Source organism: Lycium ferocissimum, chromosome 4, assembly GCF_029784015.1.
Source record: "Lycium ferocissimum isolate CSIRO_LF1 chromosome 4, AGI_CSIRO_Lferr_CH_V1, whole genome shotgun sequence".
In the NCBI taxonomy this organism is placed as follows: domain Eukaryota; kingdom Viridiplantae; phylum Streptophyta; class Magnoliopsida; order Solanales; family Solanaceae; genus Lycium; species Lycium ferocissimum.
The window spans coordinates 43,488,362-43,514,863 of record NC_081345.1 but is presented as its reverse complement, the minus strand read 5'-3'; the positions used below and the strand labels follow the sequence as shown (position 1 = coordinate 43,514,863).

General features: G+C 37.1%; 3 protein-coding genes across 4 annotated transcripts in view; 2 read left to right on the top strand and 1 right to left on the bottom strand.

The window, feature by feature from the left end:
* Positions 1-663: 663 nt before the first annotated feature.
* On the top strand, positions 664-5,628 carry LOC132053140 (metal tolerance protein 9-like). The gene is made up of 6 exons (XM_059445004.1): positions 664-1,004; positions 2,849-2,961; positions 3,208-3,453; positions 4,000-4,080; positions 4,756-4,986; positions 5,067-5,628. The coding sequence occupies exons 1-6, from the start codon at positions 785-787 to the stop codon at positions 5,409-5,411; spliced, it is 1,236 nt and encodes a 411-aa protein (XP_059300987.1). The 5' UTR covers positions 664-784; the 3' UTR covers positions 5,412-5,628.
* A 1,144-nt stretch (positions 5,629-6,772) lies between these two features.
* On the bottom strand, positions 6,773-11,005 carry LOC132053139 (pentatricopeptide repeat-containing protein At1g79490, mitochondrial). Its single transcript, XM_059445003.1, has one exon. The coding sequence runs from the start codon at positions 10,728-10,730 to the stop codon at positions 8,391-8,393; it is 2,340 nt and encodes a 779-aa protein (XP_059300986.1). The 5' UTR covers positions 10,731-11,005; the 3' UTR covers positions 6,773-8,390.
* A 2,089-nt stretch (positions 11,006-13,094) lies between these two features.
* The window catches only part of LOC132053138 (protein FORGETTER 1), a 35,564-nt gene continuing 22,156 nt past the window's right edge, over positions 13,095-26,502 (top strand). Inside the window, exons 1-8 of one of the 2 annotated variants that reach the window (XM_059445000.1) lie at positions 13,095-13,731; positions 20,508-20,573; positions 21,012-21,185; positions 21,260-21,390; positions 21,607-21,683; positions 22,334-22,515; positions 22,663-22,740; positions 24,189-24,321. In XM_059445000.1, coding sequence (XP_059300983.1) covers positions 13,318-13,731; positions 20,508-20,573; positions 21,012-21,185; positions 21,260-21,390; positions 21,607-21,683; positions 22,334-22,515; positions 22,663-22,740; positions 24,189-24,321 — 1,255 coding nt within the window. In that variant the 5' untranslated portion in view covers positions 13,095-13,317. Of the gene's footprint in view, positions 13,732-20,507; positions 20,574-21,011; positions 21,186-21,259; positions 21,391-21,606; positions 21,716-22,333; positions 22,516-22,662; positions 22,741-24,188; positions 24,322-26,502 lie in introns of those variants that run through there. The other variant, XM_059445002.1, reaches the window with a different exon arrangement.

The window sequence follows — 26,502 nt, the reverse complement described above, 5'->3', positions numbered from 1 at the left end:
CTTTAATTTATTTGCCACAATATGGTTTCTCACATGAACAAAAATATATTTTGCCGACAAAAGTGAATAAGACCAACAACATCATTTATTATGTGCAGTAACTAACTTAATTCATCATCTTTGCATGTTTAGAAGATATTGAATTAAACTGTTCTATCAATATTGTAGGATTAATATTTATTTTCATCCTTTAAACAAATTTGTATTTATTTTATCGTCAATTCTATTTTTCAATAGTTTATTATATATATTTTTACTTAGGTACCCTAAAAGTATTATTTTAAAAGGAATGTCAGTAGAGGGTAACATGAAAATATTGGAATTCAATAGAGGATGACACGAAAATATTGAAATTCAATAGAGGGTGACACGAAATAGTTTATTATATTTGTATAAATTATTAGTTAGGTACACTATAAGTAGTTTTTATAAGGGACATTCAACAGAGGATAACACTAAAATATTAAATTTCAATAGAGGGTAACACGAAATATAAATTTTTACTTGGGTAAGGGAAATTCAATAGTTTTGATAAGGGAAATTCAATAGAGGATTAACACGAGAATATTGGAATTCAAACGTAGGGAAATTCTTTATCAAATCAAATACGTAAACTAAAAAGTAAATTACTAAATGGAAACACGGTTGGATAGAGATCTTATTTCCTCTTAGATTAAGCAATGATACCACTATATATATAACAAGCATGGCTCCTATATAAACATTTAATGATACCACTAGAACCAGAGGAATTATCAGTACGTAACCAACTGCTCCACTAAACATGGAGATGAGTCGCAGTAGTAATGTCAGTGGTGGCGGCGTTGGCAGCAATGACGGCCCTCTGTTCGACAGTTTTAGGACGGAACTGCTGTCTCCGGCTGCAGTGGATCATGAGTCTTCCTCATCTTCATGGAGGCTTAAAGTTAGCGAATTCCGTCTTCCTGAACGCCGCTCCTCCGATCATCACTCCTTCAGTGTCCGTCGTCTACTTCCCACTCCCAGTATGTATATGTTTTGTTATGGAAATGTTTTCCAATTTTTCTGGTTAAAATGTCATGGAAAATGACTTATCTAATGGAACTAGGGAAAACAATATCTATACCCACCAAACGCCCCCAAAGAGAAAACTTGTTGAAAACACTAGAAGATAATCAAACGTTATAAATGCGTGAGGAATCTTATTAGTAGAGTAGTATATTCTTATGAGCTAGCTAGTCCAGGGAAAACTTACATGATGATCCGACAATTAGCCGTTCATTCTTTTCCTTTATCCACCTTCCAGCACTTGTTTATTTGTCTATGCCATATAGACATAGGCGAATCTAGGATTTTGAGAGGATGAGTTCATCTTAGAATTTTTTTTTTAAAAAAAAATGAGACGCAAAAGTGCATTTAGTTGGGTTCAATTCCACAACCTTAAGGGATTAAAGGTAGCACTTAACCAGTGCTCCATTCAGTCTAGTTTGACCATGTGTTCCTTCAGTTAATATTAGATATATTTTAAGGATTATATACATAATATACCGAGTTTAGTCGGGTAACCATGTGTTCACGTGACCCATTTTTAATACATGGATTCACCCCTGCAATTAGAGTATATTTTAGTTGTTATGGCTGGGAAGACGAGTATGATGGCCATTTTATGTATGTACATATATCTTCCTTCAATCGTACAAGACAAGCACGTGGGTAAATTTTTTGAATTGCTGAAAATAGAATTGATTAGCACCAAGGAGGATCGACTATAAATCTAAATACCCCACAAAGGAAAAAAAAATAAAAAATGCAGGAAATGGATCATGTATCAGGGTTGTATTGCTTTGTTGATATTATAACCTTTCAGTACTATATATGTTCAAATTAAGGTGATTGTTCTCATATTTGCAAAACATTACTCTGCTTATGCATCCCATTTGCAGGCTAAACTACAGTGTCTAGGCTGTCATGAGTTCTGGTGTGCTTTTCATTTTGAAGTTTCTGTCACTGATCATTACGTTAAATTTGAAGATGAACTTTGTCATGAAGTCATTTCTTATTTTCAGTTCAAGTAATATCACTGTAAATTCAACTAAGACTTGTTATGCATGATGAGTGAAACAAAGAAATGTTTGTTCCAGATTTTGTCTCCTTACTAGGGAAGTATAGATGTTAGGCCGTGCTCTTATATCTATGGCAATTAGGTTTACATATCATCTTTGTTGGACTGGAATTCGGCTGGGAAGGTGCAGTATATATTATGGTGAAGTAAGATAAAATGTGCTGTAAACAATTGACAGTGAGACACTGCCTTATGGGGATGGCCATTTTAGTACTAGATTATGAAGACTGATGAGTGAAAGGGACAAGGGTGCAAAGTGACTACCAGAGCTTGCAGCAGTATCTGATGAGTACTAATAGGCTTAGATACAACTTTTTCACGCCTGATTAGTTGGTCTGAAAAGCTTCCTCGTTTTCCATTTCTATTTACAAAATCAACATGACATTGTTTACTATAAGAATTTGAGAATTAGGATAAAAATAGTGGCTGTCTTCTGGTCCTAATTATGTAGCCACCGTCTAACAAGGACCATTTTTGAAGCTTCCTCCCCTTCAATTCTTTTTCGGGGTAAATCCTTAACCCTTTCCCTCTAAGACGACAAAATGTTCTTGTGAATAATGGCCTATACCAATCCTCCCATCCATTATTTACTATATATGTCATGTTTATGATATATATTAACTCAAATATGACACCTGCAGTAGGTGATTTAGAAGATCAAATTCATTTTTCACTTCGTAATTCCAGTCTCAATTTTGAGTTTTCCTTCTCTTGCATGGATTTACTTCATTCTAAATTCGTCTGTAGGGAAACAGGGTAAAATTGCTGCATACTACAAAAAGCAAGAAAGGCTGGTTGAAGGGTTCAATGAGATGGACACCATAAATGAATCTGGTTATTTACCTGGAAGTCTTACTGAGGTTTGTTTCTTTCTCCTTAAACGATTAGAAGATTCATCAGTTTGTAGCATCAACTACAAGGTCACGTAATTTGGAGGCCGTTGTTTCTTAATTCACCCTTCTCTTCTTCAACAAAAAAACCTTTTCCATATTATCTTTAGAGCATATTAGCACATTCTTCAAAATAGTTGGTTTCTGATATCTTGATAATTATTGCAATTCATGAAAAAGTATGTGATTTTTGTATCCACATACTGTGTTTGTCAGGACGAAATGAAGCAACTTGCTAGGAGTGAAAGGATGGCTATTCATTTATCAAACATGGCTAATGTGGTTCTTTTCTTAGCAAAAATCTACGCTTCTGTTCAGAGTAGATCTTTGGCTGTAATCGCATCAACGTTGGACTCCCTCCTGGACCTCTTGTCAGGGTTCATTCTGTGGTTCACTTCTAATGCCATGAAAAATCCAAACCAGTATCACTATCCTATTGGGAAAAAGAGGATGCAGCCAGTGGTGAGTCATTAAAATCCAGTATCTCTGGCATTTGTTCTGTTTCGTGTATTTGCAAGGTTGTTTTTACCTGATTTAAAAGGAAAACCCCGGAACTTTAGTCTATTTCTCTTTCACTCAGAAAAAAAAAATTAAAGATGCAAAACATCTTCTCTGTCTGAGAACTTCCCTTATGAGGGGAGTTGTTTGGAGGGAAGACTCTCAGGCCTCAGCCCTCTTTTTTCCCTGCTATTTTTGCCGACAATAGATGAAATCTGATTGTTAAACAACTTTGTAAAGAACATTTTATATCCCCTCTCTTGTAAAACCGAAAAGCTCTCCATCCGTGACATGTATTATAAGAGGATCCTACATATTCTTTTCAACAGTTTGCCCAAGAAGCAGCAACTTAAAGAATACCAAACAAATCATATCATATTGCTTGGTTAATCGACCATTCAAAGTAAATGACCTTAATGTTCAATTCATGGATCACGGTTTACCTTGTTCCTGTAGAACCCTTTTTGCATCATGCTAGTACATTTTACTCATTGGTTGCAATTTGTTCAGGGTATTATTGTTTTTGCATCTGTAATGGCCACACTAGGATTACAAATACTATTCGAGTCTGGCAAAGAACTCATAAATAAGGTATGTGAATTGCTTCACTTCAACTATGCTGAGAATTTTGCAGAGCAGCAGGTACCTATGGTTGTGTTGGTAGAGTTTTGAATTTCTGAACTCTTTTACTCAAGACAAATACTTCATGGTGAAGACTTTTCTCTTACCTGAAAATTTAATTTGTTTTTTTGACTGCAATATGATGTTTATGTCTTGTCAATAAAGTGTGAGTTTACCAACTTCAGAAGTCATACTTGTAGTCATCTTTCTTTTGTCTACTAAGAAATAGTAGACTGAATACTTATCACTAAGAAATAGAAATTACTAATAATAGCTGACTGGATGAGCGACTTCTTATCGATTTTATACTTCTGCAATCGTTTTCGGTGCTTTTAGAGTTAAAATTGTCCTTTCACCATGACAAATAGTATATGATATACGAATGGTAGACGTTTTAACCAAAAAAAAGCAATTTATAGGAAACGAAAGGGCGAAAAGGGTGTTGAGTTACTACTGAATTGAAGTCGCAGTCAAAATAGTCAGGCCAAAGATGTTTACAAAAGATAAATTAGGCAACTGTATCTGGTTTTGGTATTTCTATGGGTGTTGCATGGTACTACTTCTATTACAATTTCACTAGCAACTGCATAACACTTGACTTTTTAACCTAATTTTTTGTTTGGATGGGTCTATGCTTACGATCAGTCTCGCCCTGAAATGGACCTTGAGAAGGAAAAATGGATGATTGGGATTATGGTCTCTGTCACTGTGATCAAGTTTCTGCTTATGGTCTACTGTCGAAGGTTCAAAAATGAAATTGTAAGAGCTTATGCCCAAGACCATTTCTTTGATGTTATCACCAACTCAGTTGGATTAGTGACCGCTGTTTTAGCAGTCCGATTTTACTGGTGGATTGATCCTACGGGTGCTATAATTGTGAGTTCACAATCACAAAAACTTTCATCTAGTAAAGTTGTGAGATAATTGTAAGAGTCTAATATATTTTGTATTTCCAGATAGCTGTGTACACAATTAGCACATGGGCGAAGACAGTGGCTGAAAATGTCTGGTCACTCATTGGAAGAACAGCTCCGCCAGACTTCCTTACGAAATTAACATATCTTATATGGAATCATCATGAAGAGATCAAGCACATTGACACGGTCAGAGCATATACCTTTGGCGCGCATTACTTTGCGGAGGTTGATATAGTGTTGCCAGAGGACATGCATTTGCACCAGGCACATAATATTGGTGAAACACTGCAAGAAAAATTGGAACAGCTCCCTGAAGTTGAGCGTGCTTTCGTCCATATAGACTTTGAGTGCACTCACAGACCAGAACACAAAATCACAGTGTAATGACATATTGGTTGCATCAACTACGAATAACACCCTTACTTAAAATAACATTCATGTTGTCTTCTTAGGGTTTTTTTTTTTTTTTGATAAATGTTGTCTTCTTAGAGTTGAATCTATGAATTATTCGGATCTCATGGATTACGGCTTATGAGATGGAACATTAGCATCCCAAATACCTTGTAGCAATGAAAGTTTTGCTTGATTACCATTTGAGATATCATAAAAGGTATGAGATTAGTTAAGTGTAAAGGGGAAGGAAGATATACAAAATTGGAGTTGTTTAAACTATAACAAGGCTAGGAGTCGTGATCTCACTTGATGATTTAATTCTTATTATGATTTAGAATGTTTCTTGTGAATATATTCGTCTACTAGAAAATGTCTAATTTGAACCATTCCTTTCGCTTATGCTATTAAGTGTAGTTCTATGAGGGCATTAAGTATGAGTTGAACATATGATTCATTTCATAGTAACTTAGTCAAGTAGAAAAGCCGACCTGAGAGCAACAGCAAGCCGGGAATCAGCTGAGACTTACGATTCGAAAACCAGGTCAGATACTACTAGATGTCTAATTCTCAACTAAGATAGAAGTGCAAGACCTCTCTCAATTATCTTGACTAACACAATTACTGCTAGATCTAAATTTCTCCTCTCGGTTAAGGCAGAGGTTTATATTGATAGCATTATGAAGAGCTAAATAAAATTTCAAGTTAAATCTTCTCACCCTTTAGAACACTTTTCTGTTCACATGCTCTTCCTATCTCATTTCCTTCATTGGTTTCTCAAATTTCAAGTTGAACATTCAGAAAATCGAAGGTTCACTTCAACACTTGCTTTTTCACAACAATACTTGTCTTAGTTTCGCCCACATGCCGCACTTATCACTTCAAAATAGAGAAATTATGTGCTCAGAAGTGAGAACCCTCTTCCAACATACGCATAACAGGTTTAGAGTTCAAGATCACAACAACTAAAAAAAATTAATAAAACAAAATTTACCACAAAAGTGTCATTAGGCACCAAGGACTCCAGTTCATACCTCTTCCTAAACTTTGGCTACTTAAAAACTAAATTGTTAACACTTTACCTTTTATATACTATTTCAATTTTCAACAAAACATTTACAGATAGGTATATATAAGTAAATAAATAGATAAATGCGACTTAATGTGTACTGATTTCACTAATGCAGAACCTTAACCCAGATGAAGAAATAATCTGCTTAAAGTTACTTCGTACGTGCACGATTCATGATTTCAGTTGTTTCAGCTTTCAGAAATGCAAGTTATGGGGTTCAACTTTAGTTTGATCAGAGAGATCCTTGGCCTTAGTCCAGATAAAAGAAAGAATCTGCTTAAGCTTCTTTGTTTGATAAGGTAACAATTTTATTAATGAAGTGTGCAATAAAAATGCCTGTATACAAGAAGTAAACCAAAAAGTAGAAAACCTACAAAACGGAATGTTTTTCTACAAATGACACCCAATCTTCTATACAAAGAGGAATATCATGGGTGCACCAAAAGGAATGAGGGACAAAAGGCTACTCCTCAACTTTACAAAACTCACACCTTTAAAAGCTCTCCTGTTTCTTTCTATTAACACAGCCCACAGTGCAAGCGGTGCCACCCGACCTCTCACACATAAAACAACAAAGGATTTCCCACCACAACCTCAAAGCCATCGGACCAACAAAGGATTTCCCTCCACAACCTCAAAGCCATCGGACAATGAATGAGAAGGTGATCAATAATTTCACCCAACCTCTTACACAGAAAATACCAACTAACATAAGTAATTCCCCTCTTTCGCTAGTTCTCAGCTGTCAAGATCGCCCCCCTCTAGTTGCTAGCCAAGTGAAAAAACATGCCTTCCTCAGAATTGAGAATCTGCTTAAGTTTCTCTCTTTATCGTATGTCACGTGATTCATGATTTCCGCTGTGTCTAATTGCACCAGACTTTAAATGCTAAATTTGCATTTTACGGATTACAATCAAGTAAGAAAATGAGAGGAACTCATAAAAACTACTTCCTCCATCTCAATTTAAGTGTCTTAGTTTGACTAGGCACGGAGTTTAAGAAATAAAGAGAGACTTTTGAATCTTGTGGTCCTAAATTAAAGATGTATATAATGTACTAAAATCTCCTTTGAATCTTATAGTTATAAATTTGCCATGCATGATATTTGAATTGTCAACTTACTAAATATTGAAAGAGGCACTCTTTTTGGGACGGACCAAAAAGGAAAGTAAGACACTTAAAATTGAGACGGAGGGAGTACATTTTATGGAAGGAAAGATGGAAAAATAAACATCTTTCTGATGACCTGTGATGGTGAAAGATACAATTTGCTTTAGCCCTGGCAGTCCCAAAAAACTGAAAGGAGCACAATAATAAGGAACAAGGAATTTTGACATGCCATTTCACTTTTTCCTTAATGAGATGTTCAGCAGGAATTTTAACAACTTTCACAGTTAAATTCTCCTAGCAAGATGCTGATGTCTTATTCAGGGGTGGGGGTGGGGGGTGGGGCGGCATTGTCTAATATCTTCCCTTCAGGATTACATTAAGAAACAAACTGGAGTCAAACGTCAATTTAAACCATACAAACGGGGAAGATCTTGCCAGACATCGAAAAGCAAGATACAAGTAGATCATATTGATATTCTTTTCATTTACACTCTGAAATCAGACCTGGAAAGAACTCACCTGCATTAGCTTTGATTCTACTGTTTGATGAGAGCACTGAACTTTTGGAAAAAGCACTCACTGTGGGTTTCAGATGTAAGAATAAAAAGTACAGATATCCAACATGTATCTTGTATGCAATATATATCTTTAGAATGGACTCAGATTCCAATCCACTATATTAGAACTTTGATACATGAAAATAGCATCTCCTGCACATCTTCACGCACCAGCAAAAGTGAAACCAAATCTCTAAGATGGACTAGCTAGGCCATTTTACACATAGGAAATAACTACATTGCTTTTCCAGCAACAAGAGGTTTAGGAGGGGACAGCGACCTGATTTCAGGTGCAGATGTTGGGAAAAGTATGTTGAGTTTATGCATTAAAATATCAGCCCTTGATGGAATCTCATTTAAAAGAAATTGCTGAACAATTGGTTTCTTAAACCAATCCAGGACGGCATCTCCTGGAGCCCTCAAAACAACCTTACTAACCTCGAAGGGCGATTCCACCGAGCTTAACATCTGTGCGACCACAATTTTCAAAGTTGGCCCGGTAACCAATTTGATCCGCCTCGGGACAACACCATAATACAACATCCGTTTCCTAAACCTATGAAGAGTATGTACCACTGCAACAAGAGCTGCTCCGACTGACAAGTTTCTAACATCAAGGGACCAGGCAATATGTTGATCAAACACTATAGCCTTGGGGAAAAGCTTGTTTTCATAGGCAACTTTCCATACACAACGAGCACGATTTATTTGTCCCATGAGAACAAGATAATTAAGGAGAACATTAACAAAATACCTTGAAGCTCCTTCTTCCAGCTCATAATCAATGCCTTGGAAGAATTCCCTCACAAAAGACAAAACTGGTTGTTTCCTCTGCTCTGGCCCAGTAAAGAGCCCACACATGAAAGTGTGAGCCTTGTGTCTTGTAGCACTCAAGATTGACATTAAATGCCTCTCATTGTTCTCATCTTGGCATCTTACTAAATGGGCTAGAATTGAAGTGTAAAGAATGAGGTCAACTTTGGCAGCAGAGTTCACATATGTTTCAAGGAGAGGCTTGGCTGACTCATACAACCCGTTCTTCATGCATGATTCAAAAAGCTGCCGGATAATGAAATTATTTGTCCTGATGCCTGATGAACCCATGAACCGTAGCCATCTTAAAGCAAGATCAACAGAACCGTCTTTAATGTAAACCATCAAAACATCACTAGCATTCACATCAACCGAATATCCCATAGCCTTCATTTCTAGTAAAATCTTTGCAGATACGTCCAAAAGCTTCTTTTTGGCAAGAAGGGTTAGCAAGGCTGTATAAGTACTCAATTCAGGTCTCAGACCTGCATTTGTCATCGAGTTATAAAGCTTCATCGCAGCATCTACATTACCAGAAGCAGAATGCATCTCCAGGAGAGAAGAATAGGTGGATGGAGTGGGCAAAAATCCTGCCTTTTCCATATCTGAAAAGACAGACATTGCAACATCAAGCTTCCCTGATTTTGCATGGGACTCAACAATCATGGTATACAGCCCATAGTTAGGTCTAAACCCTGATGTCTTCATTTCATCCCACAGCCTTAGAGCAGTCTCTAATTTTCCAGCCTTCACAAAAGACTCAATCAAGGATACAAACATAGTGGCAGATGGCCTCAGCCCAAAGCCCTGCATTTCAGTATATACCTTAAGTGATGTGTCCAACCTCCCAGCTTTACCCATCGAATCAACGAGCGAGGCAAAGATCCCAAAACCTGGTCTGAAGTTATTCACTTTCATCTGTTGGAAGAGCTTGAATGCAGCATCAAGGCGTCCTGACTTTGCAAGGCTCGGAATCATTAACTCATAACTCGATGCATCTAACGAACATCCCGCTTTTTCCATATTCTCATATATCTCAAACGCCTTATATGGCAAACCGTTGTTTAGGAACACGGTGATAAGGGAATTATAGGTGCCGGTATCAACTACACAACCCGATTCTTGAATTTTCTTAAAACAACAAAATGCTACCTCAAATTTCTCTGCCTTGGCCAGGTATTGAATGACTCGATTATACGCATTAAAGAGAGATGCTGCCCCGTTTTCGCCTGAATCAAGAACCATGTCATCAAAAACGGATTGAATTCCATCAAAATCTCTAGTTTGGTTCAATTTATCAAACAATGTAATATAACATTCATCATTGGGGTTATACCAAGGTTGTCGCTTGGCCCAGCGGAATAAACTTAATGAAGCATCACTGTCTTGCATAACTTTCAATGCTTGCATAATATGAGTCATATTAGGTATGAAATGAAGCTTATCCAATTGTGTCTCCATATCAGGACCCCATCTCCACCTCTTGACAATCTCAACAAGCTTTGCTACTGCAGAAGCATTTAAAATAGGCTTTTTTAATCCACCCACCATTACATGGTCATCAAGACCCGGCTCAACGGACCTTATTCCTTTACCAGAGTAAATTATACTCCCTGATTCATCCACATATTCTACGTCTTCAGTCCATTCCTTTCCAGAACAATAATATCTTCTACAAAAGTCAATCTTCCCATGATAATTCCGAACCAAGTTCCGGGTATATTTCAGGTTTCTATAAAAGACAAGGTTACAAAACATCATGGTGCCACAATTTATTTAGCCATAAATCTTGTGAAACTTGAAAGAAAAGAGTTTTTGAACTTGTGTTCAAAAATAGTTTTCAATTTTTCAAGCTTCCAAAATGTATGGCCAAATGGAGCTTACACTGAATGAAATGTTTCTACTAGTCTGTTGATGACGAAAAAGTTGGAGTTATTGGGTTCTTCTTCTTCCCACTTACACGGAGACGAGCTTTCTTAAACCCTAGACCAATAACGGGTCGGGCGGGCATCTTAGGAAATTTACGGGTCATTTGCACTTTTGTCCCTGTTTTGTACCAGTATTTAATTGTTGTCCCTCATAACATATAATAACTTTTTCGCGGGACATAAATTTATATTAATAAAAAAATCCATTGCACTGGCCAAAACTTACTTTAGTACCATTGTTTACCCCCAAAAGTGAATAAAATTAAATTTGTAAGTGGTTAATAGGATATGTGGCTATATTTATTTATAGTATAAGATAATAGCAAGTAAATAGTAGTATATTGATAAATAATGGTAAAGGAAACTTAGGAAGTCAAGTTTGTAAGTTCTGAGAACTGGTCCGGTTTGAAAGTTGCTTTCTTTAACCGAGCCAAAGTACTTGAGAAGATTTCACTGCCACTTTTCTGATTACAAATGTATAGAATAATGAAAAGCTAACCTAAAAAAGAAAGGGGTAGACCTCTATTTATAGCTAACAATATATGGGCCTTAGTACAATGTAAGAAAAAGCCTTTCTAGAAAAAATCCTAAAATGGATAAGGCTGCGTCTGTACGGTTTGACACCCGTACTATTGTCATCGCAAATGGCAGAACGGCCAAATGACGCGTGGGTTGTTCCATAACGGATTCTCCGAACCTACGTTGAGTGTGCTCTCTTCAGGCTCGGGTTTTCCGTACACATCAAAATACTCTCGGTTTTGACGCAGAGTTGAATGTACTCATGACCCGTCGGTTTTCGTTCCTATCGATTGTTACGACCCTACTCTCCCTCGATCTTATATCGGACGGCTTTAAACTTTACTCCGGTTCTTACAGGGTACAAGTTGCATCGGTTTTTACCATATACAACCATGCTTCATAAAATGATTCTACCAACGCTAATCAAAGTAAATACATGTATATTGAAAATTAGAATTCCTTCCTTCATTCTTCTTTTGACATTCTTTCACTCGACTTCTGATGACCATTGATAGTGTGCCTCTTTAGCCATTTGACTGAATGCACGATTAAGGATCAATTCTATTGAATGCATGATTAAGGGATCAATTCTATTGTCCTTGCAGCATGATTACATTGAAAGAACAACGTCTAATTGTTTACGTTAGGAGTAGTTTGTACTGTGCTTTTTCCCATATCGTGTTCAAAGAAAATCTCTGAAGCTAACTTTGTCGACTCTCTTTACGGACAAATTAATGTCTTCATTGGTGAACAACAACAAATAAATCATTTCTGGTCCTTGAAGGGCAATTGTCCCGTAACAAATGATGCAATGATTCAAATTTTGCATACAATTTCGCAATTTGATAAAAAGATTTGAAATATGATCTTTCTGTCAATCTAACATTTCAAAAAGTAACTGACTTTCGAAACTGATAATGTATATCTTTTTTGATATAGCAAAATTTTACTTATGACAATAACATTGCACGAGACACATAAGATAACAAGGCAATAGGAAAGGCCAATTTATTCTTAAAATTTTCAAGCATCGATAAAGAATTATTCTTTCTAAAAATAAAATAAAAAAAGAAATATATTTTTAATCCTTCCGAAAATTTAAGAATAAATTATTAATAGCAACTCAAATTCTTGGCCAAACAACTCAATTCTCAAAACGTTAGGGGTAGCTTTTGTCATTTTCCGTACTTTTATTGACCAAACAACTCAAACTTAATAAGTGCGTAACCTCACTCCGCCAAACATGCCATTTATCAGCGAGTTATTCACCCAAATGGCCCTATTTTGGGGTGGTCTTTAATGACCCTCAAATTTGTGGTCTTTTAACTTTTGTCATGCATCACTTTGGGCGCGACATAATTAAATTTCGATCGGCATAGTTAGTGTTTAGTTTCAGCACATGTATCATAACATCCACACCTTATATTGGAAAGGTAAAACTTTCAACATTCAGCATAATCTAAAAAAGGACATAAGTTTAGACTTCGCTTGATATAATTAATGTTTAACTTTAATATAATGTATCATCTCATCCACACAAATTATGCCGAAAAAGACAAACCTTTCAACAATTAACAAAATCTGAAAAATATTATTACTACACAATTTATGCCGCAGAACTTAATTTGTACAGAACTTATGCCGAGCAGTTTGGAGGATATGTAGATATTTTTAAATAAATAAGCGGGGACAAAAATTTAAAGAGCGGTGTGTTTGAAGGACAATCCGTGCAAAATAAAATTTGTTTATTGGCACTCGCCGGTGAGGAAACCGGAAGTGGAAGCCCTAAAGCTCAAGGGAATTGAGGGCACCGAAAACAAGCACCTCCTCCGGCTGCCGGCCACAAAATACTATTCTCTCGATTTTCAGTAGTATTCCATTTCAGTTGAGTACATTCGAATATGGGACAGCCGACTCCGTCATCAGCAAGCAGTTGTAACAATAACAATAGCGGTTGTCAAGTACGATGTGCTGGTTGCAAGATGATATTAACAGTCGCTTTTGGACTAACTGAGTTTGTTTGCCCTACCTGTCAATTGCCCCAAATGCTGCCTCCTGAACTCATGCCCCAACAACAACGGACCAGTGCCTTAGCTCATGGCATTGATCCATCTAAGATCCAATTGCCTTGTGCTCACTGTAAGGCTATACTTAATGTCCCTCATGGTCTTTCCAGGTTTTCCTGCCCTCAATGTGGGATCGACCTTGCTGTTGATACCTCCAAGATCAGGCAATTTCTTCCTCAATCATCCAATCCTGCTGCTCTCCGCCCCCCTGCTCCGCCTCTGCCTCCGCCTCAGGAAGAAGTCAACGAGGTACTTACTGGATTTCTGCCTTTTATTTTATGAATTGCCTTTTACTAACTGTTTTTTGGTTGCTTCTAACCAAAATTTTCCACATAGAGCACTGAAGAGAACCTCACCTGACAAACAACTATCTATCACAATTAGTTAATTTCCAAAAAGCTTAAGGTAAAAAATTAAGTAAAAGGTCATTGACAAAGTTTGGATGCCTGACGTCTCTGTTGGGAGCATCTTATAAGGATTATCCTGTGTAGAATCCAATGAGAGAGAGGCTTGAGAAACATCTTCCGTGGTGCGGAAAGAGTTGAAAGAAGCTGTGAATCTTGATGAGAGTATTGTCTCTAACACAACGACGAAGCTAGGAGGGTGCAAGGGGTTCATTCGGATCCCCTTTGTTGGAAAATTATACAATTTGTATATACATCTTTATGTAGATATGGTATGTTGAATCCCTTTGGCATCTTTGTGCCATAGTGAAAATAGTGGCTCCACGACTTTTCTAACATACCGATCTATTGCATATCTTTGATGTTCATCCCTGTGATTGTGGTGCAAAAGTTGGAAAGAACGTCGAGGAGCTTCTGATGGAATGAACATGGGGAGGTGAAAAATTATCATTTAGTCAAGTGGGAGATCGTGGCATCTCCTAGACTCTAGTGATAAGGGACTTGATGGTGTTCAATAAAGCATTACTTTGAATATGGAGGTGTGGGTTAAAAGAACATTCATTGGAGAGTAGAGTGATTGCGGGTAAAAATAGAGTGGAACAAAAGAGAGATGGAGAACAAACAAGACGACCAAACCTAAATATAGAGTGGAACAAAAGAGGGATGGAGAACAAACAAGACAACCGAGCCTAAGGAGTTGCTTTGTGGATATGCATTGAGAGGGTGGAGAATTTCTATGGCAATGTCACGCTCAAAGTAGGTGATAGTGGATGGGCCTAGGTGGAGCTTTCTCTGTCCTTAGAATTCTAGTCAAGAAACAACATAATTACTTGGTTATGTAACGGGGTGGTAGAAAGGATGAAATCCTTCTATGATGGCTGTTAAACGGACAGTTTCCTCATTCATCCTTATGGGTTCCTAGAGCGCTTTTTGTCTAGATCAAACAATTTGTGAGATCAATCTACATCAGTTGGTACAATAGGTGAAGAACGTAGTGAGGATGTTAAGTGTCAAAACTAAGTAAGCAGTAAAGTTTCTATCTCAAACAAAATTTACTTACAAAATGAAGTTAATGAAGAGGGGTGAGGGGGGGAGAGGAATATAATCAAATAGAGACTTCAGAAATAATGAGCATGCATAGTTAACCATGAGAATGCACAATAAGTTTCATATCACTCATCCAAAGTAATGTTTGGTAAAATAGCTTACTTATTACTTAATACCAGTCTTACCTTTCTTATGAGCACATCAGTGGAAAAGCTTGGAGATTGCATCTTGTGCAAAAATAACAAGGGCGCACTCCTCCTAAGCTGGCATTGGTTTCAAGTTACCCATGTCATACCCTTTGATCTGGAGTCTCCGTGAAGTGGTGGATCATCTCCAATATGAAAAGGGGGCAATTTCATAAGAGAAGTACTCATAACGTCAACACACTACACCTCCTATGTGAATTTTGTAAACATCATCTTTTACCAGTGTAGCAACAGAAAATTGTAAATGTCCAAATATAAGATCCGTGAACGCATCATCTTTCCACAACTCACGTCCCTTCATAATTTCAGGTGGCTATATCGTAGTGTACTCTATATATATATATATCCTCTTCCACTTATGTATTAAGTCGAAAAAAGTGCCAGGAGCCAATATAGGTAAGTATATGAAATATTTGTATGGAATCCAAAAAAATACTTTGTTGTGTATCAATGTTTAACATTAGAATTCTTAAACCGAGGATGTAAATATAGGACGAAGGAGAGAGGGGAAAACTGGAAATCATATCAAGTCATTCGAACATTCAAAAGAAAAACTTTATGGAAGAAAAAGTCGTTTGGACATTAGGATAGCTTAAAGTAGCAACAATGCCACAATTTCAAAACAACAATAAAACTACTGATTTGGTCAGCTTAAGGAAGATACAAGGAAACAATTAAAATTCTGTCTTTTTTCTCTTTTTTTCTTCTTCAAAAAAGCCCAGGATATTCATATCATGAAGTATATCAAACCAAACCGGTTAAAATGATTACCTCATTGTCTGTTGTAATTTTTCAACAACTAGCTTGTCCTTTATTCTTCATTGGCACACCATCGCTTCTATAAATACAACAACAGCAAAAACATACCCAGTGGAGTCCCACAATATGGGGTTTGGGAAGGGTAAAGTGTACGTAGACCTTACCCCTACCTTCCAAGGTAGGGAGACCGTTTCCGAAACACCATAGCTTCTATAAATAGTGTTTAATTTTCTTTGGGACGCGGTGGATGGGACAACAAAGTTTCACTTGGTGCGGTGAGAGACTGTCACATCTCCTAAAATCTGGGAATTAAAGACTTAAAGGTATTTAACAAAGCTTTGTTGAGCAAATGGCTTTGGAGGTTCGGGTTGGAGGTACAAGCTCTGTGGAGAGGGGTGATAGTAGATAAATATGGCGTATTGGAAGGGGGATGGGGAACTAGAGACGTTACTTTGCCTTTTGGGTGTGGATTGTGGAGGAATATCTTCAAGGGATGGGATTATTTTTGTGAAAATATCTCATTTAAGGTAGGAGATGGGAGGAGAGAAGTTTGGGGGATATAGCTGGTGTGGGAATTTTTTATTGAAAGATGAATTCCAGAGATTTGACAATTCAGCAGATTTGGGGGACACAAGGTGGCGAGATTTTTTGGGACTTGAGATTTAGAAGGGATTTCCAAGATTGTGAGGTGAATGAGTTTCAAAGAATGGTTGCTCTTTTACATAGGCAAGCCACTCCGGTTGAGAATCTAGATGCATAGTGGTGGGGATTGGGGAATAATGAGTGTTTTTTGTGAAGTCTTTTTATGAGCAACTTTTGATCAGGGAGGAGAATGTTTTTCCATGTAATACTTTATGGATTCCAAAGGTGCCGAAGAAGGTGTGCCTTTTCACCTGGCTTGCTACTAGAGGGGTGATTTTGACAGCGGAGAATCTCAGAAAGAGGAAGTTGTTTGCGTCAGCTGGTGTTACATGTGCAAGAAAGCGGGTGAAGATGTGGATCATTTACTTCTACGTTGTGGGTTAACCATGCGGTTTTGGTGGGATATGTTTAGGTGGTTGGAACCCCATGGGTAATGCCAAAAACAGTGAAAGACTTAATGTTCAGCTGGAGGAGCTGGCGAAGGAGGAGAAGACGCAGGGCTTGGAATTTGGTTCCACTTGCAGTAATGTGGGTTGTTTAGAGAGATAGAAATAGGAGAGCCTTTGAGGGGATAGAATCGAGTTCTTCTCAATTGTGGAGTAGCCTCCGATCCCTTATTTTTCTTTTGGTGCACCCATAGAGTTCCTAGTTGTATAGAAGGTTGGGTGGAGTTTGTAGAGAATCATATTTTGTAGATCCTACCTTTTGGTATATCTCTTGTACATGGCCAGTCTTTTGGACATGTTTATGAATGAATATTCTTTTACTTGATAAAAACCAGTGTTATCAAAGGCGCGTTTAAAGCGCGCTTAAGCCCTGAAGCGAGGCTCAAAACATGTTGAGCGCTTCGCCTCGCTTTATGTGCGCTTCAGTGTCATCATGAAGGCCCTAAGACATACTTTTCCTTGCCAGTGAGCCTCTTTTGAAGACATGACACTAGATAATTGATATTTCACTTTATCGTAATGTTTTTATAATTTCTTTGTCCATATATTTGTTATTCATGCTTATTATTATTAGTCTTGGACTAAACATATATATATTTGTATTTTTGCACCGTTGCGCCTTTTTTATATTAAAGCCCACACTTTATTTGCGCTTAAAGCCCCAGCTGAACTTAGAGCTTTTTTGCGCTTTTGATAACCGATAAAAACTAGTGTTTAATCAAACAAATCTTGTCAATTATAAAATACACCAAGTCAAACTTAGTTATCTCATTTAAGAAGAGGATTAAAATAAAATTCTAATTTTCTTCTCTAATATGAAAGAATAATAAAAGATTTGAATAGTGATTTTGTTTGTAAAGATCAAAGTTGGATTAAGGTATGAGTACATGATTTTGTAGTTTTGACTTCACAATTTCTCAAATAAGGAGATTGTAAGAAGTTAACAGAAATAATTTTATAAAGCACGATAACAATAATGCATAAGGGGATATAAAAGGAAAGTTTCCAGTTTACTATTTGATATTGCATTTGCTGCATTATATCATTGCGTTATCTTTTACGAAGTCAATCTTTTGTTTTCTGCTCAGTGTCTACTAGTAGAATAATTACATTATCTAACACTACTATAAATCTAAGTTGACTCGGGTGGGGGTATTGGATTCGGGTGTGGGTCTGAAGGTCGGATTCTCCGTCACATAAATTTTAGGATTAATGTGGATCCGAGTGGGTTACGGGTGCTGGGATACGCCGATAAATGTATATTATGACATATAAAGTATATATCTTGACTGATTAAAGCTTTTGAACTAAAACTAATAAAATTTAATTCTTTACAAACACCTAGTATTTTATTCATAAGATATTTCGTGTGATATCAAAACATTCTCATATTTTATATGACTATACATTGCAAAACAGCTGTAAATTTATGGAGCATGTTCTTATGTTTACTTGGAGTGAGTTGGGTCATGCCAAAGACCACTTTTGAACTTTTGAACAGCTGGAAAGGAATTGGAAAAGAAGATCTAAGGAGAACTGGTGGGAGAATATACCAGCATGCATCTGGTGGACACTATGAAAAGAAAGGAATGCAAGATGTTTTCATGATAATGGCAGCAGCACTCAAAAGATCAAGATGAAGTGCCTTAGTTTACTTTATTTTTGGAATAAACAGGATATGGTGGGGGAAGTAGAATCTTTAGTTGATTTTATAGGACATCTGTAAGCTCTAGTTTTTTTTTGCTGTTTCAGGGTAGTTTCAGCCTACTAAGGGATGTAAGATTATACCTCATCACCATATGATGAGTTTTTTGTGTGAATACAAAGTTACCTTTTACTCAAAAAAAAAATAAAAAATATATATATGACATAAACCCAAAAATCAAACCAAATACCCAATCAATCTATACTTCGTGCCTCGGTCATAGATGTAGTCAAAGAACCCAAAGTAAGTTGACCAAATACGGTGTGGATCCCACACCCACACCCTTGCCGTGTCGACACGGGTGCGGCATGGATTTTGAAAATATCGAGCAACATACCTATAAATTACATGGTGTCCTTACTCAGACATAAAACTCCTTTCAGATCCTTTCCCTTTTCCTGCCGCAATTGTGTTGTCAAATGATCAATTATCAATATTGTTGTTTGTAGGGCTAGTGATAGTTATTGTTCTCTAATCTACATTTTTTTTTTTGATGGCATGGGAACCCGCAGCCGCTGCCCTTTGGGTGCGCACAGGGTAAACCAAGCTCCTGTGCAATAGCTCGCAAGCCACATAGGAGAGATAACCCACACTAGGCAAGCCCTGTCCGACGAGCTCGACCCAGAAGGCAAATCCCCTCCTGTTGTAGGCAGGGTGTTTCGAACCTGAGACCTCCATTATGAAAGCCCCATGCTCAACCAACCGAACCACCCTTGCGGGTTCTCTAATCTACATTCTAACAATGCATTCTTTAATCTCTATTTGTACCCGGTGATGCGAAATTCTTTGCTTTGCCTGATGTTGATGATACTCAGTCAGAAGCAAAAACTCGATTTCCGTATCCAACATCTATCTGGTTTATCAATGCCCACAAATTATCTCTAGCACATTAGATCATTTCAGTATTAACTCATAAGAAACAAAAGGAAAAAACAATAAGGACACATAAAATCAATTCAACATTAACTCATAAGAAAAAAAAATAGAGACACCCAGACGGAGAAACAACAGAAAAATTAACCTTTTGGGAAGAGGGGTGGATGCATGTAGAAACAGAGAAAACTCATAAAGGGTTGACAAAAATATGAACCGAATGCTGAAAATAAATAATTCCGGACAACACTAGATCAAAGAGGAAAACAACATGACCAATGAAGATCAGGTGTACTGGAAATAGTTGAGCCTTACCATAACATCGTTGGTCTTCAGCAAGAATCGATCAATAAGCATAGACTAATTTAGAGTTAACAACTGCAACAACTTCTCGCTGAGGAATTTTGTGTCCTCTGCTTAAAAAATCAAACAGTGTAAGAATTAGTAACAGAAAAAAATAAAGATGTAAATGAGAGAGTAGAAATAGAAGAAAAGAGAAAAGATATCCGTACCAAAGACATATGTCCAACGGTGATAAAAGAGTTAGGTTCCAGTACACAATTTACATTACTTTTGGTACAATTGTCCAGTGCAATGTTCGTACATCCCCTTTGTACAATTTTTATTACTTTTGGTACAATTGTTCAGTGCAGTGTTCATCCTGCCCATCCTCATTTATATGTAGTAGAAAGTATAAATGTAAGTAGCATTTTCCGTAACACTAGAATAGTGGTCTAAGGAGAATGGTTGTGCTCAACAATTAGGACTTTTGGAACAATTTTTGATGGATCAGGCACAGTAATAGCAAACTCTTCTGGTTCAATTATTTCTGCCGCTCTCTTCTGATCAGATGATGTATATAGACCAATTGACCTTATTTATCTTGTATAGGAAACTTTGTTCCATATTTTTCAGTTCTCAACATTGCATTGTGATTTTTCAGGTGGCCATTGAAGTAGAACGTGAAGAAGATGAGGGTGGCATGGCCGGAGAAACTTTTATGGACTATGTATGTTTTCTTTGCAATCTCAGCTATTTACTCCTAGTATTGTAATAGTGGGAGAAATATGTGTTTGCCCTTCAATTTTCTTATCTTCTTTTTATTATGTAAAATTCGGTAATGTTGGAGAAGAGAGAATGGGAAAACATGAAAGCTGTGATAATGGCTGTAGAGAGTGGGAGATTGGAGTAAAAGGGAGATGGGTATGTTACTTTTGTTACAATGACTTTATTAACTGTTCAGATTTCTTTGCTAGTAAGGTGGTTGTAAGCTTATCATTGGAGAAACTTCTGGCAATGTTTCAAGGGTGCTAACTCCAAAAATATCATCATTTTTTTAAAACATAATATCATCGTTGATTATTACCTTTTGAGATTTCATGTTAGTATATTACAAGTTGATGGTTGATCCTCTTCATTCTTATTTTCTTCTCCTGATCCAACACAGCGGCCTCCCAAGCTATCTATTGGACCTCCACATCCTGATCCTATAGTGGAGACATCTTCCTTATCTGCAGTACAACCACCTGAACCCACCTATGATCTTACAATCAAAGAGGACTTGGAAAGCTCAAAAGCATTGTCGTGCCTACAAATTGAGACATTGGTTTATGCTTGTCAGGTTGCTATTCTAACTCATGTTACCCGACTCTGTTCGTAGGCTCTTACCTTATGGTTACTATTTCCCTGTAACAGAGACACCTTCAGTTCCTTCCAAATGGTACCAGAGCAGGATTTTTTGTAGGTGATGGTGCTGGCGTGGGGAAAGGACGAACAATTGCTGGATTAATATGGGAGAATTGGCACCATGGTAGAAGGAAAGCATTGTAAGTTCTCAAATAAAAGAAGTGCATTATTGTACCTACCACTTAAAAAAGTGCATTATTGAATCTGAACCTATTCTAACATCCATTTCATGGTTGTCTCCTTGTTGCTAAAATGATGGCTGTGCTCCTAAAGGATCTGGTGTTCTTCGTTTATGATCAAAATATTTTAGTTTCTAAAATTAAATGTAATTGTTTCCTCATAATTCTTTTCCCCAGGTGGATCTCTGTTGGTTCGGATTTGAAATTTGATGCAAGAAGAGACATGGATGATGTGGGCGCTATGTGTATAGAAGGTAGTTATTGAGAGTCTTCAATATGGTCTCAGGTTAAATGCTGCATGCGATTTACTTCTTTCCTTCTCTGTTTGTTTATATTAGTATGAGCTATTGTGTTCTTTGATGCTTACCTTTAAAGAGAACCTTTTGTGGTCTCCTAGGAGTCTCCGACCCAAAGGAATATAAACTTCAAGCCCCTTTGTGCTTTCTATGTTCTTGTTTCTGGGAACTGCAGAGATCAACTGATAACCGGGGAGCCTGGATAGAGGATGCTGCAATGAGGCGTTAACTACTCCACTAGAATCTAAGAAAAGTCAAAGCCGATAAGATGTTGACTTTTTAGTTTGGGACAGTGATGAATATCTTTTGATATTTGTTCCTGGGCTATTTGTAGTAAGTGGTCAAACTTGGTTATTTTGGGTCAATTTGTGTTGTATATGGACCACATTCTTCTGTTTTCTGAGGTGGGTTTTACCTGTCGGATGCAATAAGTTGCTTTTGTTGGTAGAATTCTGCTTAATATTTTTCTGAGTTAATCAACTGTAATGTGTGATATGGTGATATAATGTATGGTTTTTTATGCATTTTTTTCTTTTGTCGTTTCCGATTCCAAATGGTTAATGACTGAATCTATTTTGTAACTGTAAATCTATAACTTTCTCTTGTAGTGCATGCTTTGAACAAGCTACCTTATTCTAAGCTTGACTCGAAGTCTGTTGGCATCAGGGGGGGAGTTGTTTTTTCAACATACAGCAGTCTGATAGCATCTTCGGAGAAAGGTCGGTCCCGTTTGCAGCAGCTTGTACAGTGGTGTGGGCCAGAATTTGACGGTCTTGTCATATTTGATGAGGTATAATTTTCCTTTTGGACCAAGTTCAGTATAGTTTGCACCAAGAATTGTATCCTTGTAATGGATTTTTGTCAGTTGTGCAAATTCTTGAAAGAAAGAGACATCCAATTTGTCGCACTTAGCTATACTTTTACTATTTATTTGTAGTGTCACAAGGCAAAAAATTTGGTCCCTGAAGCTGGGGGACAGCCAACACGAACTGGTGAAGCTGTACTTGAAATCCAGGTTTGTTTTTCAAATATCGGCAAAATGTGGTTGCCACCCAAATTGAGTCATGAAATCTCATGTTGCCAAAAAAATATGCGTCTCATAAGTTATTTAATAAAAACAAGAAACTTGTGTTATAACTTATATATATTTGAAAAGTGTGTGTCTTATAAGTTAGGAAAGTGAATGCATATAGTACAGTGGAAAGAAGTTAAGCGGAAGATTTGCACTCTCAAAAGCAAGTTAGATCTCTTCCCTGCATTATGTCTTAACCCCCACCCCCCAACCCAAGAAAAGAAAAGAACAAATGGTGGAGAGCCATCCTTGGCATCAATATTTTCTGGATCCAATTGTCTTACTAGCATTAGATAGGAAATGCTTTTACCAAAATATTTGGAATTTTTGGATATATCATGGCAAAATATTGCGGTCACATAATCATTGTAAATTAAAATACCAAATGTTTATTTGCTTGAGCTAATATAAAGAGAAGTATAAAACGTAAACCAGTTATACCATATCAGCTTATCTCAATGAATGCATGACTTGGTTAGAAGCGCCAATATCAGAACACTCTAGAGAGCAATAGCGATGAAAGTAGATAGCTTTTTAGTTTTCCTTCAGGTTCTTTAATTTAATCCTATTGTTTAAAACTAATTACATGTTTCTTTTAAGTTTGGGCTCAAGTGCCAGCCAAGTCAGCCTTATGAGGCTGCAGGCTAACTGGGGCTGGTCTTAATATATAGAGAAACAGCGAATGAGAAGAAACTCCTTCAGTGCTTATGAGAATCATAAGGAAAGAGAGATGTGAGAATTTTTAAGGAATAACATAGCCTTTTGTACAAATTAAGGGTTCTATTTCTTTTCTTGTACATTTTTGAGTACCTAATTAGCATATATAGTATTTCTTGATCAGCTTTTTCCTGTTGATATACATAATTTGATGTTTTTTTAACTCAATGAATGGATGGATAACTAATAGAAATTTTGGAGGAGCAAGCAGGATTGAAAGTTAGCTAATCATAGCATGAAAATTGCTCCGTCCTAATCGTAATAAACCCTTAGCTGTACGTTTTACAAGGATTCTAAAAACCTTTATCTAAGATTTCCTCTCAACAGAATCCCTAAGTTACCCCACCCTTTGAGTGGTATAACCTCCAAGAGAAGCTAGAGAATGAAACCTAGTCTGATCAACATTAACACCTGCAATCCCCCATTTAGCATGTTTATATACAGTGATGAACATTGTACAATACGTTCGTAAAGCTTGTCCTTTCCAATATGTCATAATCATTGAATACAGTTGCTATGTTGGGTTTATTTGACACAGATAATCTTGGGTCGTTATACCTACTGGTCTTGATATCATTAGCACATGAACAACTATATGACTGATCAAATTAGTTTTACTTGTCTTATTTTCTTGGTAAGTTAGATTCATGAGCTAGTTGCATTTTGTCTAACAGGCTCGTCTTCCTCAAGCTCGTGTTGTTTATTGCTCAGCAACTGGTGCTTCTGAGCCTCGCAATATGGCCTACATGGTTCGCCTTGGGCTTTGGGGAGCTGGAACTTCTTTTCTTAATTTCCGTGACTTCTTAGGTTAGCCTTCTGATTGCTAAAACTAAATGTTTCTTAGCATAGTTCTTTTTATTAAAAAAACATTGATCAGTAAGCAAGATATATTATAGACGGTTAACAAAAAACATATTATAGAATGAACAGAAAAACCAGCACTAAGGAGGTGGTGGTGTTCTTAGCATACAACAACAACGACAACAATACCCAGGTTTGCCTGGCTTTACAATGACATTGATGCTACAGTGAAACAACTCAGAGTCAACTGATCATGGGATGTCAATGTGAGGAGACATTGTCACGACTGAGCAGTAGAAACCATGGTGGAATTTTGTCTAAAATTCACAGCCCACAAACTTAACAGCAGCAGAAGACAAATTAGTTTGGGGAAAGAAAGACAATAGAATCTTAACACTCAAAGAATGCTATGAAGAATTAGTTAACAACAGTAACATCGTTGAGGAATGACAGAAATTATTCTGGAAAACTAAAGTCCCTACAAAGGTAGCTTGCTTTAGTTGAGTTTTCCAAAAACAAAGCTCAGGAAAATCTGAATAGGGTAATTGAAAGATATGAACAGAGGCTGGCGATCTGGAAAAGTCAAGACTTATCCTTGGGTGGAAAAGTAGTATTGGTAAATGGGTTAGATGCACTCCCCACATATATAATGTCTTTGTTTTCGTTACCTTGCAAGGTGAGGAAAAAATTGATGCACTAAGGAGAAATTTCACAGGACAAGGTAATAAAAATAAGCATGCTATTCATTTGGTTAATTGGACTTATCACAAGAAATATCAAAGGGGCCTAGGCATTAAGAACCTTAAAGCACACAATCCAAGTTTACTACTGAAGTGGTTATGGAGGTATAACTTGGAGGAAAATGCCTTGTGGAGAAGGGTCAACTGTAATATGATCAAGATGGGCAGTGGTGTTCAAAATCTATTAACAACCCATATGGGTTTGGGGTATGGAAGTCTATCAAATTTTGTTGGAGATCTCTAGCAGCTAATACCACCATAAAGGCGGATAATGGAAGGAAGATACTCTTCAACATTGCAACATCACCTGTAACAATGCTAGACACAGTAGGGGGACAACAAGGCTGGAATGTTACTTGCAGGAGGGCTTTAAATGACTGGTTAGAAAGAGTGGTAGATTTCTTTAAGGCCCTGGAAGATTTCCAAGGTCTCACAGAATTTGAGGACAAACTCTTATGCAGCTTTTCTAGGGATGGGTTTTTTTACTGTCAAGTCTGCATATATCTCAACATGTGATTCAGACCAACAGAGAGCACAGTGGCCTTAGGGATACATTTTAAAAGTTAAGGCACCTACCAAGGTTTTGTGTTTTTCATGGTTAGTGATAAGTGAAGCTTGTCTAACCCAAGAGAACTTGAGAAGGGGTTTCCAACTATGCTCTAGGTGTTTTTTTTTTTGTTTTCCGGATGAAATTGCTCTAGGTGTTTTCTACATTGTAACCTTTTACTGACCAACTGTGGCAACTTTTCCTTAGTATAGCGGGCCTCAAATGGTGAATGTCAGCAAACACTTGTGATCTGTTGAAGTGCTCAAATTATAATGGGGGTACAGTTAGACAGAAGAAATGGTGGAGATTGTAGAGGAGGCAGAATCTCTAGTAGATCTGATAGGTGCACTGTAATTTTAGGTGGTCATAGCTGGTTTTTGTTCTCTCTATAAATATGGTTTGGCACTGTCCTAGTGTTTTCTTTTTGTTAATATTCATGTTACCATTATTAAAAAAGAAGATATGAACACTGAAATAATTAACTGTTTGTTTTCTCAACATCTGAATATATAAAACTTGTTTTTGTTAAATATTAATATAAAATTCAAATAAATATTAAATTAATACAAAAAATTATATGGCAGTTGGTGGTAGTGATGGCTAACGGTGGTAGTTGTTGGTGCCAATTGAGGATTGTGTTGGGTGACGTGTTGGCGGTTGTGAGTAGTACCTAGTGGTGATGGTGGTTGGGGATAGTGAATAATGGTGATGGTTGATCATGGTAGTTGGTGGTGGCAGCAAATAATGATGGTAGACGATAGTGATAGCTAATGGTGGTAACTGTCAGTAGTAATTAGCGGCTGTAATGGTGGTTGGTGGTGATAATTGTAAATGGTGACCAACGGTGGTGACAACTGACTATGGTGTTTGACGACGGTGATGGTTGTGGGTGATGGTAGT